This window comes from Aphidius gifuensis, linkage group LG1, assembly GCF_014905175.1.
Source record: "Aphidius gifuensis isolate YNYX2018 linkage group LG1, ASM1490517v1, whole genome shotgun sequence".
NCBI lineage: Eukaryota > Metazoa > Arthropoda > Insecta > Hymenoptera > Braconidae > Aphidius > Aphidius gifuensis.
Window position 1 is genome coordinate 9747865 of NC_057788.1, and position 18448 is coordinate 9766312.

The 18448-nt window shown below is 27.5% G+C and overlaps 7 protein-coding genes across 8 annotated transcripts; 4 read left to right on the plus strand and 3 right to left on the minus strand.

Annotated features, from left to right (window-relative positions):
• The first annotated feature begins 228 nt into the window (after positions 1 to 228).
• LOC122847733 (60S ribosomal protein L5) lies at positions 229 to 2759 on the plus strand. The gene is made up of 5 exons (XM_044145585.1): positions 229 to 343; positions 773 to 1093; positions 1319 to 1521; positions 1776 to 1953; positions 2209 to 2759. The coding sequence occupies exons 1-5, from the start codon at positions 341 to 343 to the stop codon at positions 2395 to 2397; spliced, it is 894 nt and encodes a 297-aa protein (XP_044001520.1). The 5' UTR covers positions 229 to 340; the 3' UTR covers positions 2398 to 2759.
• A 304-nt stretch (positions 2760 to 3063) lies between these two features.
• On the plus strand, positions 3064 to 5186 carry LOC122847734 (probable tRNA-splicing endonuclease subunit tsp-2). Its single transcript, XM_044145586.1, has 4 exons — positions 3064 to 3391; positions 3466 to 4642; positions 4716 to 4876; positions 4943 to 5186. Exons 1-4 carry the CDS (start codon positions 3224 to 3226, stop codon positions 5120 to 5122), a joined length of 1686 nt encoding a protein of 561 aa, XP_044001521.1. The 5' UTR covers positions 3064 to 3223; the 3' UTR covers positions 5123 to 5186.
• A 60-nt stretch (positions 5187 to 5246) lies between these two features.
• Positions 5247 to 5947, minus strand: LOC122847737 (COX assembly mitochondrial protein homolog). Its single transcript, XM_044145590.1, has 3 exons — positions 5737 to 5947; positions 5522 to 5626; positions 5247 to 5464 (listed from the first exon to the last, which is right to left on the minus strand). The coding sequence occupies exons 1-3, from the start codon at positions 5837 to 5839 to the stop codon at positions 5247 to 5249; spliced, it is 426 nt and encodes a 141-aa protein (XP_044001525.1). The 5' UTR covers positions 5840 to 5947.
• LOC122847735 (26S proteasome non-ATPase regulatory subunit 14) lies at positions 5945 to 7866 on the plus strand. 2 transcript variants are annotated; one of them, XM_044145588.1, is made up of 6 exons: positions 5945 to 6058; positions 6244 to 6350; positions 6415 to 6564; positions 6639 to 6902; positions 6969 to 7420; positions 7783 to 7866. In XM_044145588.1, exons 2-5 carry the CDS (start codon positions 6258 to 6260, stop codon positions 7395 to 7397), a joined length of 936 nt encoding a protein of 311 aa, XP_044001523.1. In that variant the 5' UTR covers positions 5945 to 6058; positions 6244 to 6257; the 3' UTR covers positions 7398 to 7420; positions 7783 to 7866. The 2 variants fall into 2 exon arrangements, with proteins under 2 accessions (XP_044001523.1, XP_044001522.1); XM_044145587.1 differs by lacking the exon at positions 7783 to 7866 and having other exon boundaries at positions 6969 to 7589.
• Positions 7867 to 7977: 111 nt separating this feature from the next.
• On the minus strand, positions 7978 to 9193 carry LOC122847736 (gustatory receptor for sugar taste 64f-like). The gene is made up of 4 exons (XM_044145589.1): positions 9164 to 9193; positions 8880 to 9100; positions 8629 to 8794; positions 7978 to 8531 (listed from the first exon to the last, which is right to left on the minus strand). Exons 1-4 carry the CDS (start codon positions 9164 to 9166, stop codon positions 8424 to 8426), a joined length of 498 nt encoding a protein of 165 aa, XP_044001524.1. The 5' UTR covers positions 9167 to 9193; the 3' UTR covers positions 7978 to 8423.
• A 1441-nt stretch (positions 9194 to 10634) lies between these two features.
• On the minus strand, positions 10635 to 13163 carry LOC122847738 (H/ACA ribonucleoprotein complex subunit 4). Its single transcript, XM_044145591.1, has 5 exons — positions 13055 to 13163; positions 12712 to 12833; positions 12288 to 12620; positions 11794 to 12204; positions 10635 to 11716 (listed from the first exon to the last, which is right to left on the minus strand). The coding sequence occupies exons 1-5, from the start codon at positions 13065 to 13067 to the stop codon at positions 11033 to 11035; spliced, it is 1563 nt and encodes a 520-aa protein (XP_044001526.1). The 5' UTR covers positions 13068 to 13163; the 3' UTR covers positions 10635 to 11032.
• A 1981-nt stretch (positions 13164 to 15144) lies between these two features.
• Positions 15145 to 15843, plus strand: LOC122861160 (F-box/LRR-repeat protein 2-like). Its single transcript, XM_044165408.1, has one exon. The coding sequence runs from the start codon at positions 15145 to 15147 to the stop codon at positions 15841 to 15843; it is 699 nt and encodes a 232-aa protein (XP_044021343.1).
• Positions 15844 to 18448: the final 2605 nt, after the last annotated feature.

Here is an 18448-nt window from a genome sequence, read left to right on the forward strand (position 1 = left end):
GCTTTTATCTGTACTTAATAGTTATTTAATTTAATTGAAAAAAAAAGTGGAGAGTCCCGGTCCCAATAAAAATATAAAATTTAAATTTTAAAAAGTAGCAAGTGTAAACACCGCTTTGTGTGTTCCATCTAGAAAATTTCTAGTTAATAAAATTTTCTAGTTACTTTATTATCTAGAGATTGTCAAACCTGCAAACGCAAGTCACATGACTAGAAATTAGGAGGGGAGTCGCCGTGATCTCGACAGCAGCACCCGACAACTTCGGTTTTATTCGATCTCTTTCTACCGTGGCTGCTAACATAGAAGGTGTCCATTAAGGCGTCTTCTTTATCCAGTCAAGATGGTAAGTTACTAATTAAATATTTTACTCGATCAATTTATAATATTAAACAAAAATATTACATCAATAATATTCTTCAATCAATAACAAATAAAACTACATATCAATTAATCAATTAAATTGTTTGATTATTAAATAATCAAGTGATGTAAAAATTTAATTTTTATTGGCCATTGCACATACAGTAACTGCATGTCTCGTGGCCACATTTTGATAGAGGTTATGTTTGTGTTGTTTGATTGAATAATATTTTTTTAATTGCTTTTTTAAATGATGATCCCACTCAGCTCGCTTTGACGACCATGAAGAAAAAATCTTGTTCCCTAAATACTTGATTCTGAAAAAAAAGCCAAAATATTGCAAATTTTATTTAAACATTTAACACGTGTATACAATTTCTAATATATTTTTTTTTGTTTTATGATATTCTAGGGTTTCGTTAAAGTTGTCAAGAACAAGCAATACTTCAAGCGTTTCCAAGTTAAATACAAGAGACGTCGTGAAGGTAAAACTGATTACTATGCACGTAAACGCTTGACTGTCCAAGACAAAAGCAAGTACAATACTCCAAAATACAGATTAATTGTACGTTTGTCAAACAAGGACATTACATGCCAAATTGCATACTCAAGAATTGAAGGTGATAGAATTGTATGTGCTGCATACAGTCATGAACTTCCAAAGTATGGTGTTAAAGTTGGTTTGACCAATTATGCTGCTGCTTACTGCACTGGTCTTCTTCTTGCTCGCAGAGTAAGTATTTTTACTTGATAAATATATATTCAATTAGTTCATTGATCAATAAAAATATTTTTCTAAATGATGATCCCACTCAGCTCGCTTTGACGACCATGAAGAAAACATCTTGTTCCCTAAATACTTAAATCTGAAAAGAAAAATTATAAAATTCATCAAATTAATTCGTTGATTTATCATCAAAATATTAACTAATTGTGTATTTTTTAATTTAAATTATAGCTTCTCAAGCAATTGAAGTTGGACACATTGTACACTGGTACAACTGAAGTTGATGGTGATGAATACAATGTTGAAGAAAACGACAGTGGTCCAGGTGCATTCAGATGTTATTTGGATACTGGTCTTATGCGTACCACAACTGGTGCACGTATTTTCGGTGCAATGAAAGGAGCTGTTGATGGTGGTCTTAACATTCCACACAGGTAATTTAATCATCTTGATAATTCACTCTAATTATTTTGTCTTAATTTTAATGATGAAAAACTGACACATGCGCGTCATCTGAGCCGCCGTAAAGGGAAATCATTTTGTGTGTGTTCTACCACATTTTGACTAACTTAACACAGGCATTAAGGATTATAATTTTATCTGAAACTTTATTACATAAATTCAAATCATTTTATCAATTAGTTATTCTTCTTATTGGATTTACTAATTTAATTTTTGTAAATTACAGCACCAAACGTTTCCCAGGATATGACAGTGAATCAAAATCATTCAATGCTGATGTTCATCGTCAACATATCTTTGCTCAACACATTGCCAACTACATGAAGACTCTTGAAGAAAATGAACCAGAAAATTTCCAACGTCAATTTTCTCAATACATCAAAAATGGCATTACTGCTGATGGTGTAAGTTTAATTGTTAAAATAATTTAATTAACATCAATACGTCCAGCTTAAATTGTTACAAGAACACCTTGATATCTTGTCAGCGTCGCAGTTGGACAATATTAATCAACATCGGTTGAGCGAAAGTGTTAAATGTTTTTATTTGGGCATTTATCTCATTGACCACTGTGACACTTGATCAACTGATTTATCCTTTTTTTTTGTTGCTTTGTTCTAAAAGAAATTGATTATTAATCAAAAATTTATTATTTACAGGTTGAAGCCATGTACAAAAAAGCACATGAAGCTATTCGTGCTGATCCAGATCGTGCTGAAATTGTTAAATCAAAGGAACCAGTCAAGAAACGTTGGAACCGCGCTAAACTTTCATTATCTGAGCGTAAAAATCGTGTTGCCCAGAAAAAGGCATCATTCCTCAAGAAATTGGAAGAGACCGAAGCTTAATAAGCCGGTCGTAATAATTAAAAATTATATTTTTGTACCTTTTATTGTTCACGTCAATGATAATATAGTATTATTTTACATAATTCAAATTGTAACGACGTGAACCATGGTACGAAAAATTAAACAATAAAGTTGACGTTTATTCTAACGATTAAACTAATGAACAAAGAGTTGAATATTTATCAAAGAAAAAAAAAAAAACATTACCCTGTGTACCTTTTATTTATTTTTTTAGTTTCTAGGATCAAAAAATACACCAAAGAGCTTTAATTAGTTCCAGATGATGGCTGTGAATAAATGATTGTTTTTTTTTACTATCGTTATTTAAATAAAACAATAAATATTTTATAAAAAAAATTTAATTGATGGATTTAGTGTTGAATATTTTGGAGTTGAATTGATTCTTGTATTGATTGTTATATTTTTTTCGTTGCTTGCATTTCGAAGTTGCTTGATAAATCTATTGGACATTTTCAACTTGTATTAATTCTTGATGCATTTTATCTATATGCAGATCTAATCAGATCAAATAATTGTTGATTAATCATCTTGAAAAATATTCGTACAGCTTGATGGAAGAAAGAGAATCACGTCGTTGTTGTTTTTTGTTTTTATCCATCCAAAAGGAAAGGCTCCACCAGAGGCGCTAAACTTTGTTGACGACGACCTCCTTTGATGACATTTACTCCTGGTTAAACAGTAGACATTTGTATTTGTTTATCGTTTGAAACAAAACACATCTCGCTGGTCAATAATAAATTGTCATTTGTTTAAAATTTATATTGTTAATGAATAATCAATTGATTACTACTTCATTGAGCTAATAATGGAATTAAAAGAACCAAAAAGAAAGGTTTCTCATCAACGTCGTGATCTTCCTCTTCCATTGACACTTGATAGTGATAAAAAAAAAATAATACAATATACAGCACATCTTGGTGTATCAGGTACTTGTATTGTTCATCCAGATGAAATCAAAGCTGTTTATCACATGGTAAATTTTTAATATTATTACAGACATTATTTGGATCATTTGGAATATGATAATTTTATTTTTTATACCCTCAGGGATATTTTGGCAAAGGATCATTATCAAGAAATGCTCCTAATTTTGGTAAGAGACTTTTTGGTGCACCACCATTGATTCGTGAACGTCAATGGAAACGTAGAAAAATGTGGGTTGAACAATCATTTGAAATGTCTGCTGATAATCGTGATGAAGAACCAAGTGAGGCAGCTGATGGAGAAAAAGAGAAAGATCCAAGTGAAGCAGTTGATAGAGATAAAGATAAAGAACCAAGTCAATCAGTTGATGGAGATAAAGATAAAGAACCAAGTGAATCTGTTGATGGAGATAAAGAGAAAGAGCCAAGTGAATCAGTTGATGGAGATAAAGAGAAAGAACCAAGTGAAACAGTTGATGAAAATAAAGATAAAGAACAAATTAATTCAGTTGATCCAGATAAACAAAAAGAACTGAGTGAATCAGTTGGTCAAGATAATTCACCATTGCCTAAAGAAATAGTTGATGAACTAGTAGTTGAAAAAAATCAATCTGAAGCATCATGTTCAAATGAAAATGATAATACAACAATTAATAATAAAAGCCGAGCATTATCAGATACATCAATTGAAATAATATGTGAAAATGATGATGAAAAAGAAACAAATGAAACAATAAAGACTGATGATTCAAAAACAAATCAAAATAATACCAAAAATATAAAAAATCCAGATTTAATTAATGATAAAATAGATAATAAAATTGATGAAGTTATATTAGATTCAACTGATGATGACATATCTGAAATTATCGCCAATGAAAATGAAGATGATGATGATGATAAAAATTCTGTTGATCAGTCTGAATTTTCGTTTGAAAATTGTCATGATCAAATGGATACTAATATAAATGTTGATAATAGAAATGAAGTTATTGTTATTCCTGATAGTGATGATGATGACATTGATAATTATATGAATAATATTAAACCAAGACTTGAAACAGATGGTTTTCCAATTGCTGAAACATTACAATTAACATTTGAAGAAACATTTTTTTTAATGTATGGACTTGGTTGTTTACAACTTGTTAATTATGACAATAATTTTCTAACAATTATTGATGCTTGGAATCATTTTAATCAACAAGATAAATATTTTTTAATTAAATATATTGTATATCATTATTATCGTAGCAAAGGATGGATTGTCAAAAATGGTATCAAATTTGGTGGTGATTTTCGTAAGTCATTATCATTATAATGTGCTGATTATTGTCTTTTTATTTTTAAATAATAATATAAATTTTTATCTAGTTTTGTACAAAGATGGACCACCATTTTATCATGCCTCATATGTTGTTGTAATTGATGTTGCTGATGCAGATACTTTAGCAAAAATTGAATCGAAATCAATAAGACATTTTACCTGGAATTCATTACATTCTAAAAATCGTATTGTTAATACATTGGGCAAGGTAAAATATTCATAAAAATAATTGGCAAAATCAATGAATTTAACTGATAAAATTAATGGATTTTAGGAATTGCTGATTGTTGATGTACTATGGCCTTCATCAATATCAATAAATACAAATAATGTTGGCTTGGAATCTCTATCTGAATTTACTGTTAGAGAAACACTCATACGACGATGGCATCCAGAACAAAAAGATGATGAATATGATGATGATGAAAACTCTGAAAATGATGATTCAACGTAGATTTTTATAAATTGTTGGAAAAGAAATTCAAAGAATATATATTTATACGATTGATACGTAATTTATAGAAAAAACAAACAATTATTTTTTCTAATTATTTATTAAGTAATATGATAATTGTTATTTAATAATTAATGCCAGATCTAAATCTTTGTTGTTGATCTTTTACACCAACACCAGTTCGTCTGTATTCTGAACGTTCAGCTAAATATTCTTTTGTACATTCATCAACAAATTCTTTATCTTTCCACCAATATGCAGCACAATCCCATAGTGCTTTATTTTCTAATTTACATTTGTGAACAACAAGAAAACCAGCTGCTTTACCACATTCACTAAAAGCTAAAAAATTTTTTTTTAATTAATAAAATTTTATATATTTTTTTTTATTTTATTTACCTTTTGCTTGTTCAACACATTTTTCACGGCTTGTTCTTTCACGTATTTTTTTTGGTATTAAAACATCTCTTTCCAATTTTCTAAGAGTTTGATCTTCTGGATCACCTGGTGATTAAATTTTTCTATATACTTGTACTTTTAACAAAAACATAACCTTAATTATTAAAGCTTAAATATTAAATTAATAATTTTTTTTTGTTTAATTAGATAATTACCTAAACCATGAGGACCTCCTCCAATATTTTGTGGCAAAACAGAATGAATTAATTTACGTACAATTTTTGGATTTGGACTTTCTTGTGGTTTTTCATCAGACATTGTAAATTTTATTTATTTATATTATTTAATTATTATTATTATTATTAAGTTACTCCCTCTTTCAATGGTTTTTGTAAACTCCATTTCACTGCTCATGAGTTTGCAGAATTTGAGGTTGTCATAAAGTTTCATTGAAACAAACCGCTTATTTGTGTTTCATTTTATAACTGTTTATAACTAATTATCAAGTGATAATAATCAATAAATTGTTAATTTAAGGTAAAAATAAATCTAAATTTTCTAAAAATATAAAAAAAACTTGTTTATTTTGTGTAAAAAAATAACCAGCATCATAGTAATATTGAACTGTCATTGTCAGCTCATAACCTCTTTCCATTATAAACATAAAAATTTTAACAATACTTGATGCAAAATAATTAATACATTAATAATTGTTTTAACAGATAAATTATCAAATATGGACAGACTTTTAAGATTAGGAGGAGGTATGCCTGGTTTAAGTAATCCACCAGCACCTTCTGATGCTCCAGTTGTTGACACTGCTGAACAAGTAAGTAAATTAACATAAATAATTGTTATTTGATTAATAATACAATCGTTTTTTATGTCTAAAGGTATACATATCATCATTGGCATTATTAAAAATGTTAAAACATGGAAGAGCTGGTGTTCCAATGGAAGTTATGGGTCTTATGTTGGGTGAATTTGTTGATGATTATACTGTCAGAGTTATTGATGTATTTGCCATGCCTCAAACTGGAACAGTAAGTTAATTTTTAAAATTTTTATATATTAAATATTGTTTTGTTGATAAAAATATAATAATTAATTATTTTAGGGTGTTAGTGTTGAAGCTGTTGATCCAGTATTTCAAGCTAAAATGTTGGATATGCTTAAACAAACTGGACGACCAGAAATGGTTGTTGGATGGTATCATTCACATCCTGGTTTTGGTTGTTGGTTATCTGGTGTTGATATCAATACACAACAATCATTTGAAGCACTCAGTGAACGAGCTGTTGCTGTTGTCATTGATCCAATTCAATCAGTCAAAGGAAAAGTTGTTATTGATGCATTTAGATTAATCAATCCCAACATGATGGTATGTTTTAATTGACTGTTTGTAAATATCATAATTTTCATTATTTTAATGTTGTTTATTTTATAGGTACTTGGACAAGAACCTCGTCAAACAACATCAAATCTTGGACATTTACATAAACCATCTGTTCAAGCTCTTATTCATGGATTAAATCGTCATTACTATAGTATTAGTATTAATTATCGTAAAAATGAACTTGAACAAAAAATGCTTCTTAATCTTCATAAAAAAACATGGATGGATGGTCTTACACTTGCTGAATATTCAGAACATACTAAATTAAATGAAAATACTGTATCTGAAATGTTGGAACTTGCTAAAAATTATAATAAGTCACTTGAAGATGAAGAAAAAATGACACCAGAACAATTGGCTATTAAAAATGTTGGTAAACAAGATCCAAAACGACATTTAGAAGAAAAAGTTGATATGCTTATGTCAACGAATATTGTTCAGTGTCTTGGAGCTATGTTGGACACTGTTGTTTTTAAATAATTTATTTTTTTTTTATTACAACGGTAAGAACAACAAGAAAAATAATAAAAATCAATATCTTTCTACGAAAATATACCTCTTTTTACAGAGTTAATATTCATTTTGTATTATTATTTTCAATAATTTACCTATGTTAAGTCAAATCATCAAAAATTCTTTTTTTTTTTTTTCTCTCTCTTTTGGATCTTTTTATTTTTTAGATAAAAAAATACTTTCATTAAACAATTCATCCTTTTTTTTTCTTCTTTTTTTTTATATATAATTAAAAATAAATAACGTACAAATAAATATTTGATGTTTGAATATGATAAACAATTATTTTTATATGATATACATCCTTTTTTGTTTTCAAGTTTTATAATTATTTTTGTTCTTCTTTATGGAGGTAAAATTACTGCAAGGCAATCCAACAATTAAATCACAAATAACGAACGAAATGGAGTTTTTTTTTGTGGTTTTAATGACAACATACGATGTGCAGTTATTTTGTTACATTAAATACTTGCTAACAACATTAAAATTACTTTTTTAATAATCGTTTCAACATGAAAGTATAAATTAATTGTATTTCGACGTGCAATATTTCGAACGAGGGCTAAAATTTCCACTTTGTCTAAAGTATTTTTATCAAGAATAATGTGTTTAAGTGGTTATTATTTATCCACGCTAAATTTTCTCACACTTAAACGCCAGTAATAAATAAACATAATTATTAATACACTAAAACAAAGTGTATATTAATTTCATTAAAACGTTAATATTTAATAAAATTAATGACCTCAAACAAACAAATTTTTATTGATTCAATAATCAATTTTTTCTAATTCATTTGTTCTTTTTTATAATCTTCAAATGTAAATGTTTAATGACGCATTATTAAAATTAAATTCATGCACACGTGGGTGACAAATTTATTGATGAATAAATTAAACTATTCATCACTCTTAAAACGAAGAAAAATAATTTCATATGTAACAATAGAACCAGCTACCTGAAATGACAAATATGTTTTTAAAAAATTTACAATTAATTTATTATATTTACCGTTAGCATAAAATCTCGTCGAATAGAAAAAAAATTCATTCCAGTTAGTGCAATATCATCGTTTGTTATTTGATACTGTAATCGTTGAGCCTTGTAAAACAACAAAAAAAAAAAGGCAAAGATTAACAAAAATTGTATGAAAATCATGGGTAAGTTATCAAGATAAAATATAATTAAATATTCAAACCTCAAGAGTAAATTTTGATGTTGGACAATCATGAATAATTGGCAAGATGACTTTGCTGTGATCATGTAATCTTGCCATCGAAAAAAAAACTACAGTCATCTTGAAAATTAAGAGGCCAATGACATAGCTAGAGTAAGCTGATTCAAAGTTTGAAGAATTACCAAGTCTATATCAATTAATTAACAAAAAAATTCAATGATTTAATCAAAACTTTTGATGTAGATTAATGAGATTCAATGTATGATGCTCACGTGATTCCATAAGTGAGTGAGCTACAAATAAAAACAGAATACTGAATACAGAAAATAAGAATCAATGGTGAAATCAGCTTGTCTGTTTCTTTGACAAGTTTACTCAAGTTGCTGTAATTTAATCTGAGTTGATGCCAATATTCTTCATGATTTTCCCATATTTTTGAATGCTTCGTGGCTCTGTTTAGATATTTAAACTTTTCTGCAAGTTCTGTTGCTACCTACATATAAAATTGAATATTATAATTGTCATTTGGATCATCAGATAAATAAATAATCCAAACCATTATGATAAATAAATCTGTAAAATTCCACACAAATGAATTGACAATAGTAGATGCAAATAAAAAATTTTCTCCAATTGAATAAGCAACTGTGGAAATAAAATGTTATTAGTAATTTAAAATATGATTTTCATTTAGAAATTATATAAAATTACTATACCATTACTGGTGATACCATCATTATATTCTAAAATATAATTTGTAGAATTTTTTTTCAACCAGACACTGCAAGTTGTTGAATTGATATTTCTTGTTGTAGTTTTAATAATCACCCACCAAAAATGTTCAATCAAGCCAGTCACTAGGAAAATCATTGTCATTATTTTTAATTTTCTTTGAAATTTAGGAAGACTATGATGGAATCTAAAATGTAATTATAAATTTAAATTTGAATTGATCATTGCAATGAAGGTGATACTCCAACAAACCTGTATAATTGTATTTCAATTTCATTCCATTTTTTTTTAAGCTCAATCCATCTTGGAGATAGCCAAAATATAAAAATTGCATATTCACAAAAACTACCTCCACGATGACACAGAGATGCAATGATTGTGACCACTGATGCTGTGAATATTTTAAGAAATTTAATTATATCTTTACAGTGTTTCTAAAAGTTGTTATGATAATGATTTTGTTGTATCTACCTTTATGACCATAAATACAGCTTTTTATTCCTGATACTTCATTCAAAGCCAGAAAAATATATCGAATCAAATGAATGACAAGCATCATCAAAATTATCAAGCTGTATAATTTTTTAAACGGTTTTATTTTCACTGAAATTTTCGAACTGTGATTGTATGCTTCTGATGATAGAAATAATCCACATAGTTTGCCAAGCTTTAGAACAAATCTCATTGATTTGAAGCAGCTTACACGCTTCTGTATTTTTATAATTAACTTTTTTCATGTGACAAGATAAAAAAGATACTGAATTAAAATTTTAACTTACGTTCATCGTCATCCATTTGATTTCTTGACCCATTTTGTTAGTTGACCATTTTAATGATTGTGACGAAGTGATCACTGTGGTGATCAGTAACGAATTAAAGGGACATTTTACTATATCGATAATTGAAAAAGAGTTGATGAATAATTAATATTGATATTGTTTTATAATGCATGAAAATTGATGTTTTTAATTTAGAAATTATTTTATATTAAAAAGGTTGGATGGATATCTATAAAAGATCTTTCGATTAATATAAAAAATTTATCAAAATAAACAACAGAAATATTTGTGTTGTAGACTCTTCCTGAATATATTTTTACGAGTTGTTTTATTCTGTTATTATTTATTCATAAAATATACCCTATTTGATTCTACGAGTTTTGTTAAATTTCGATTGCCATATAACAATAAAAAAATATACAAATTCAGTATAAGCAAAGTTAAAAAATTACGTTAAATTATCTTGAATTAAAAGTCCTTTTTTTTTTTTTTGTATATTTATGTTTATTTGATTTTTGAAAATAGTAATTTCAATTGCCTTATATCAAAACATAAATCCACCATTTCTCTTTTCTCTTTCTTAAATTTTAAATAGAAAAAACGAATGTATTTACTTGAAAAATATTGATGAGGTAAATTGGCTGAATGGTACATAATTAACAGCATGAAAATTAAACAGCAATTTATATATAAAAAAAGTATTGAGACGTATTATATACAGCGCAAGTTGTTTTAGCCAAATACGAAAAAAAAAAAAAATTATATATATATTGTCACCGACAATATAAACTTGGTTTCACAAATAAAACCTGAGCTCAAGTAATTATTATAAATGTTTTTTAATATTAAAAAAAAAAAAATGGAATAATACGAATTTAATGTGAAAAAAAAAGTAAAAGTTTTATTATGAATTATTATGATGACATTGCTTCTTCATCTTTACTCTTCTTCTTCTTTTTTTTCTTATCTTTTTTCGGCGTTTCACCAACATCAGCTTCAGTTTCAGTTGCTAATGTTTCATTTGCATCTTCTTCACCTTCTTCTTTATCTTTTTTATCCTTTTTCTTCTTTTTTTTATCTTTCTTTTCCTTCTTTTTGTCTTTTGGTGATGTTACATCAACATCCATTTTTACATCATCTTCTTTTTTTACATTATTATTACCAGTTTCAACAGCTGATGAAACAACTTCTGATTCATCATGACTACGTTTTTTACCAGCAATACCATTACCATTTTCTTCTTTTTTAACTTCTGAAAAATCTTTATAACTTGACATCCAATCAGCTGGTGTATTTTCATTTGGTTTACCATGTTTATCCAATAAATTATTAGCAATCATTTGCTTTTTCTTTGATGCTCTTGGACCAAGACCCCATTTTCTTGGATACTTATCTCTATCCATAATAACACGTTTAATTTTAGCAGCAACACCATGATCACATGCAGCCATTGTTGGTGATGTCATTTGTGCAACAGCCAAGGCAACAGCTTCACCTTTGGTAGATACAATGACAATTTCTTGATTGAGCTCAATACCTTCATCATACATCAATACACCAGGTAACATTATTTTGGCACCATAACAGATTGCATTTACCTTTACAAAATAAATCATAAAATAATTAGTTTTATTATTCATTAAAGAAAGAAATTAATATATTAAAATATACTTACAGTACTGTCCTTGACAACAATTCTCTTGTGATTAACAAGAAGTGCTTCTAATGGTTTAACAACTCTTCTCAAGTATGATTCATCATTATGATTTTCATATAACCAAGCAGCATCCATAACATCATGCATTGTAACCATATTATCTTCTTCATCTTGTACACCTGATCTGTTTCTTCTCAATTCTTGCATTTGACAACCAGTACCAAGGAATAAACCTAAATGTACACATATTGTTCTGACATAAGAACCAGCTTCACATTTAACTTTAAATACTCCCATATTGCGCTCAGTATCATAGTCCAACAGCCAACTATCATAAACTGTTCTGACACGTAACTGTCGCTTGACTGCTGATATTAGTGGAGGTCTTTGAAACAACGCACCACGTAATCTTTCCAATGCAGATACAACCTGAATTTATTTATTTTATTATTTTATATTTACCCACTAATAATAAAAATAATAATAATGCTAATAATAATATTTTTATTTACCTTTTTAGTGTCACTAACTGATTCATGAAGTTTGAATACAGATATATATTCTTTACCAGCTGATTGTTGAGATTTAGCAAGTCTTGTTGCACGATCAATACAAACAATAAGACAACCAGATACTTTTGGATCAAGTGTACCAGAATGACCTGTTTTTTCAACTTTTAATATACGTTTTATCCATGCAACAACTTCATGAGATGATGGATTTGATGGTTTGTCCAAATTAATACAACCATAACTAAGATGTTCTTTGATATTTCTGTTGAGTGGTGTTGTACCACATGCCAATGGTGTAAAGTGTTTTGTTCTGGTCATCATTTTATCAAAATTCTAAATGAAAAGCAAAACAAATATTAATATAAGTATTTTTAATGGAAATATTATTTTAATTATTTATTTTTCATATTAATAATATGATTACCTTGAAAAGAAGAGGCCAATCTTTGCAATCCAGTTTGCTTGGAGCATCAGATGGCTCCATTTTACATTCCATTGCTACTTGTTGGTCACCAAGTGACTTTCTATTTTTTTTCTTCATTTTTTCTGTAAATAATAAAAAGTTAGATTAATATTATTAATAAGTTTATTGTTAAACATTTATAACCTCTGAATAAAATATGCAAGAGCACATGTTTACAATGTAAATGAAGACTGGTTATGGTTACGTGTAAAGTTTACATGATTACAACAATATTTTTGACTTGAGATTATTTGGTAATTAATTAAAATAATTGGTACTTGATTAAGAATACAATGCAACTTACCAATTTCTGCCATTGTTAACGAATTATTGTTAATAATGGTTAAATATTATCAACACGATGCACGTGTTAAATGGCGATGCTTGATTCAACGCCGGCACAATTTTTTTTAACAACCATAGATCTTGAAGTTCGTACAAGAGAAGAATCTTCAATCTTGTTGATCATACGCCATCTATCATAGATTGTAGCGACTCTGTAGTTTGGTTTCGAAACTGTTACTAACGCCATTTTGAATTGGTAATGGAGAACAAAAAATTCAAACACAATAAAAAATTAACAACAATGAAGCATTATTATTATTATTATTATATTTAATGTTATTATTTATATTTAAAATTGAAAATATATTTCACTTTACTTGATGTTTTTATTAGATCTAAGCAACTGAATTATGATTAAAAAAAAAAAAAAAACGATACGTATGTGTTTATGTACATATGAATTTTTAAAATTATAAAAGCTGCAGCAGAATGTCGTACGCCTGGAGTTCACGTGGAGTTCCAGGTAAAGATTGCTAAAAACTAACATTGGTTGAGTTGACTTTACTAAATTAATCATCAACAAAAGATCAATTAAGGTAAATAAACAATTTATAATTTTAACAATTACATTTATAAGATAATTTCGTGTATCAATATTTTATTTTAACATGCTGCATTCAATATTATTTGGCTATATGTAAATATAATTTTATTGATTGATTGTTGATTTTGCTGGTTAATCATTAACCTTTAATTGATTTATATTTTTGGATATATTTCTTTTTATTTTATTGTGGTTGACATTTAAATTCATCATTATTTATTGAATATAAATTTTCAGAGTTTACTTAAAATGAATGCAAAAAAAATATGTGTTGAGAAGGACCAACAAACCTCTGATGATGGTGACAAGAATCAAAAAATTGTCATCAATTCACTGGATTACGACTCATTAGCAAAAATCATCATGTTACTGCCAATACCAGTAAGGATAGACATGGAAAAAGGTGAATATATTATTATCAAAATAAAGTTTCTTTTTTTTTTTTTTTTAAATAAAATATTAATGTTTCTATTATTAATTATCAAATTTGATACTTTTTATTCTAGTTTGTGTCAAATGGAAAGAGGCATGTCAACTTGCTTGGTATAACATTAAAAAATACAAATGTGAATCATCAGTTGGACGTTCTTATCGTAACCGTTTGTTAACACAATCATACTTCAAGGAAATATTATTAAGATGTGGTAATTATCTGAATGAACTGTCTCTCTCAAATGTTTGTAATTCAAGTATCATGCCATTTGTTAGTGGTCACTGTAGAAATTTAACAAGTCTTGAATGTGAATTTGACGTCTATTCGTTGAATAATTATCCTGGTCACTTTGTTCAAGCATTTAGAGAGTTGGATAAATTAAAATGCATCAAAATAATAGTGAATCATGAGTCGTATAAAAAGACAATTAATCTTTCTAGAATAATTAATAGTCTTCCAGAAAATATGAATGAAATTCATTTATTTTCTAAATCTTGGTCGGATCAAAAACTAAATATTTCTATAGTAAGTTGTTATTGAATGCCAACTAGTTGTTCATCACTATAGTGGCAAACAATACTATTAAATGAATATAAATTATTTAAATAAATTTTTATTATTTCAGAGTTTTAAAAAATTTAAAAATCTTCAAAAATTGACAGTGCATCGCCTCTATTTAGACAACATAATTCTTCAAGAAATATCAGAAAAAACTACACTTGTTAATCTCAAACTTCACCCAGATCATATAGACAACGAGTTTCCTTTGTTCAATAAACTTATTAATTTGGAACATATCGACCTCATGATGAACGATGGTGGCTGTTTTAAAGAAAGTACACTCTCTACAAAATTACTCAATACTATTTTTTGTACATGCAAAAATCTAAAACATCTTGATACACCACCTGGCCCTTATGATGTAGCTAAAATTCCTCGCATAATGTGGATAAACTTTCAGAACTTGGAATATCTTGGTATTTCTTGTAATATGATGCCTTACTTAGCAAATACAATCGTTGGATATTGCAACAATTTGAAACACTTGAGAATACATAATCCTAATGGCTTAATGAATGAATCTGGTCTAAAGAAGCTAACAGAGTTGGAAAATCTTGAATGTTTAATATTGGAAAATAAAATTTCGCTCAGTGACGAATCAATAATTGCAATTTCAAACAATTGCAAAGAACTTAAACGTTTAGAAATTGATCGTTGCACTATAGTATCATGTATTGATAGTGAGCCACTTCCTTCTTCATCTGTTCTTGAAGAGTTATCAAAATTACAATGTCTTGAACATCTAAACTTGGGTTTTGCAGAAAATCTTAAAGATAGTACAATTACTGCTATTGCTAAAAATTGTAAAAACCTAAAAATATTAAATATCAGTAGCAGTGATGATATTACTGAAACAGCTCTCGTTGCATTAACAAAGATGAAAAATTTACAAAAACTAGACGTAAGTTGTCTTGATATAATTACAGACAGCTTCCTTATAAAATTGAAAGGATTAAAAGAATTGAATTGTAGTGAATGCGACAAACTTACTAATGCTGGTGTTATTAAATTTATAAAAAATAATCCAGATCTTGAACTGCTTGATGTCCGCTATATTGACAATATCACAATTGATATGATGATTGGTGCTGATCAAGCAACTGAAAATCGTACAAATGGTATCATTTTACAAATATATTCAGATAGTCCGTCAATAGCCCATGCTTCTAAGTCAACGATTAAATCTCAATGGTTAGTTGTTACTTGTTGAATGTACATAATTAAAATCATCGTATAATTTATTTCTAAAAACACACGCAAAGTTCCTTACCAAGTCAATGACAGTGTGAACACATCGTAAAAGAACATCATAATTATAACTCGTTTTCAATGTTACTTGGAATCATAAAAATTTTAATGTCAATGTTAATAATTTTGTCAAAGTTAGAAAAATAGACTCAAATTGACTTAAATAATTCTTCGTATGGAACAATTATATTTACCTATAATGGTACATATATGTCATTACAGGTTTAATGATATTCAAGTAGCTACTAGTGGCTAAAAAAATTGTTTTATATTTTTTTAATGAACGCACCAGTTATTGTAGACACTTATAAATTCGTACAAGCCAGGTAAATTCTTAAACGTCATGTTATTGCCATAATCTTGCCATTTCATTGACAATATATTTTTTTAATAAATATAATCATTGACAAAAATAAATTGATTTATTAATAATAAATTATTCTACATCTAAACAAATATTCATGCAAACATAAATATTTCTAAAGATTTATTGAAAATAAAAAGCAACTATTATATTTCCAAAATAATAAATATTTTTATTTAATTAACCATTGTGTGTCTTGAACTTTTTTTGATAAATAAAACCACAAGATATTCTGCACAAACTATTTAATCTACATATAATTTTTTTAGAACCAGCAATTGAGAAAAGTATTTAATTGATTAACCACTTGAATTTTTTTTTTTTTTAAACCATGTAACAGTCACCCTGGTAGAAATATTTCTCCAACTTTCTTCCAACTTTTTTCCAACTTTTCTCCGCCATTTCTCCGCACCTCTTTAGGAAAAATGACCCATGGTTGGAGAAATGGCGGACAAATTTCTCCAACCTTTCTCCAACCAAAAATTTACTCCAACTTTTTTCCGACTTTTCTCCAACTTTTTTTCCGCCATTTCTTCAACCTGAAATTTACTCCAACTTTTTTCCAACCAAAAATTCACTCAAATTTTTTTCCAACCATGGGTCATTTTCGTATACTATTATTATTTGAAAACGATTTATTAATTTGAAAAGGGGATCTTGAGCTGGCTGTATTATCATTAACCTTTAATTGATTTATATTTTGGAATATATTTCTGTTTCATTTAATTTGCGGTATAATACATTTAAATTCATCATTATTTTAGTTTCAGAGTTTACTTAAAATGAATTTAAAAACAATATGTGTTGAGAAAAACAAACGAATCTCGGATAATGGTGACAAGGGTCAAAAAGTTGTCATCAATTTACTGGATTACGACTCATTAGCAAAAATCATCATGTTGCTGCCAATACCAGAAAAGATAGACATGGAAAGAGGTAAATATATAATGATTAAAATGTAGTTTCTTTTTTTTTTTTTGTTAATAAAATATCAGTGTTTGTATTTTATTAATTATTAAATTCAATATGTTTTATTATAGTTTGTACCAAATGGAAAGAGGCATGTCAACTGGCTTGGTATGACATTAAAAAATACAAATGTAAATCATCAATTGAATGTTGTTATGATTACCGTTCGTTGACACAATCTTACCTCGAAAAAATATTATCAAGATGTGGTAATTATCTAAAAGAATTGTCTCTCTTAGATATATGTGATTCAAGTATCATGCCATTTATTGGTGATCACTGTAAAAATTTAACAACTTTGGAATGTGAATTTGATGATAATTCCTCAATTAAAAATGCTGATCACTTTGTTCAAGCATTTACACAGCTGGATAAAATAAAATGCATCAAATTAACAGTGGATTACAAGAACTCGAACGAGACAATTAATCTCTCGGGAATAATTAATAGTCTTCCAGAAGAAATTAATGAAATTCATTTATTTTCGAAACGTCGGTGGTTTAAAGAACTAAATATTTCTATAGTAAGTTGTTATTAAATATCAACTAGTTGTTCATCACTATAGTGGATAACAATCCTATTAAATGAATATAAATTATTTAAATAAATTTTTATTATTAGACAACAAAAATTTTTCAAGAAATATCAGAAAAAATAACCCTTGTTTATCTATAGACATTGAACTAAATGCTATTCCCGAAAGTTTTTTTTTTCTATTTGATAAACTTGTTAATTTGGAATATATTAAAATGAAAATTAAAAAAAAATCATATGAATATATGGAAATAGAAAGAAACTCTTTACAAAAGTACTCAATACTATTTTTTGTACATGCAAAAATCTAAAACATCTTGATATTCCGTGTGGTCTTTATGATGTAGCTAAAATTCCTCTTAAAAAATGGATTAACTTTCAAAACTTGGAATATCTGGGTATTTTTTGTTATATAATGCCTGACTTAGCAAATACAATTGTTAAAAAAAAATTTAACATATTCTCTACGGCGAAATTAGTATACAAAAAAACATTAGTGTATAAATTTATTTGAAATGAAAATTTACTATTTATAAAAATGATATAAACATGAAAAATGTATTGTTTATCATATTCAAAATAATTTTGCCTCATACGGAAAATATAGACTTATAAATAACAACTGTCAATAAAAAATATCAAGCAGGATTGTGGTTGAGCGAGCAAACGCGTAAAATGATTACACGTGTCTTCGATACTG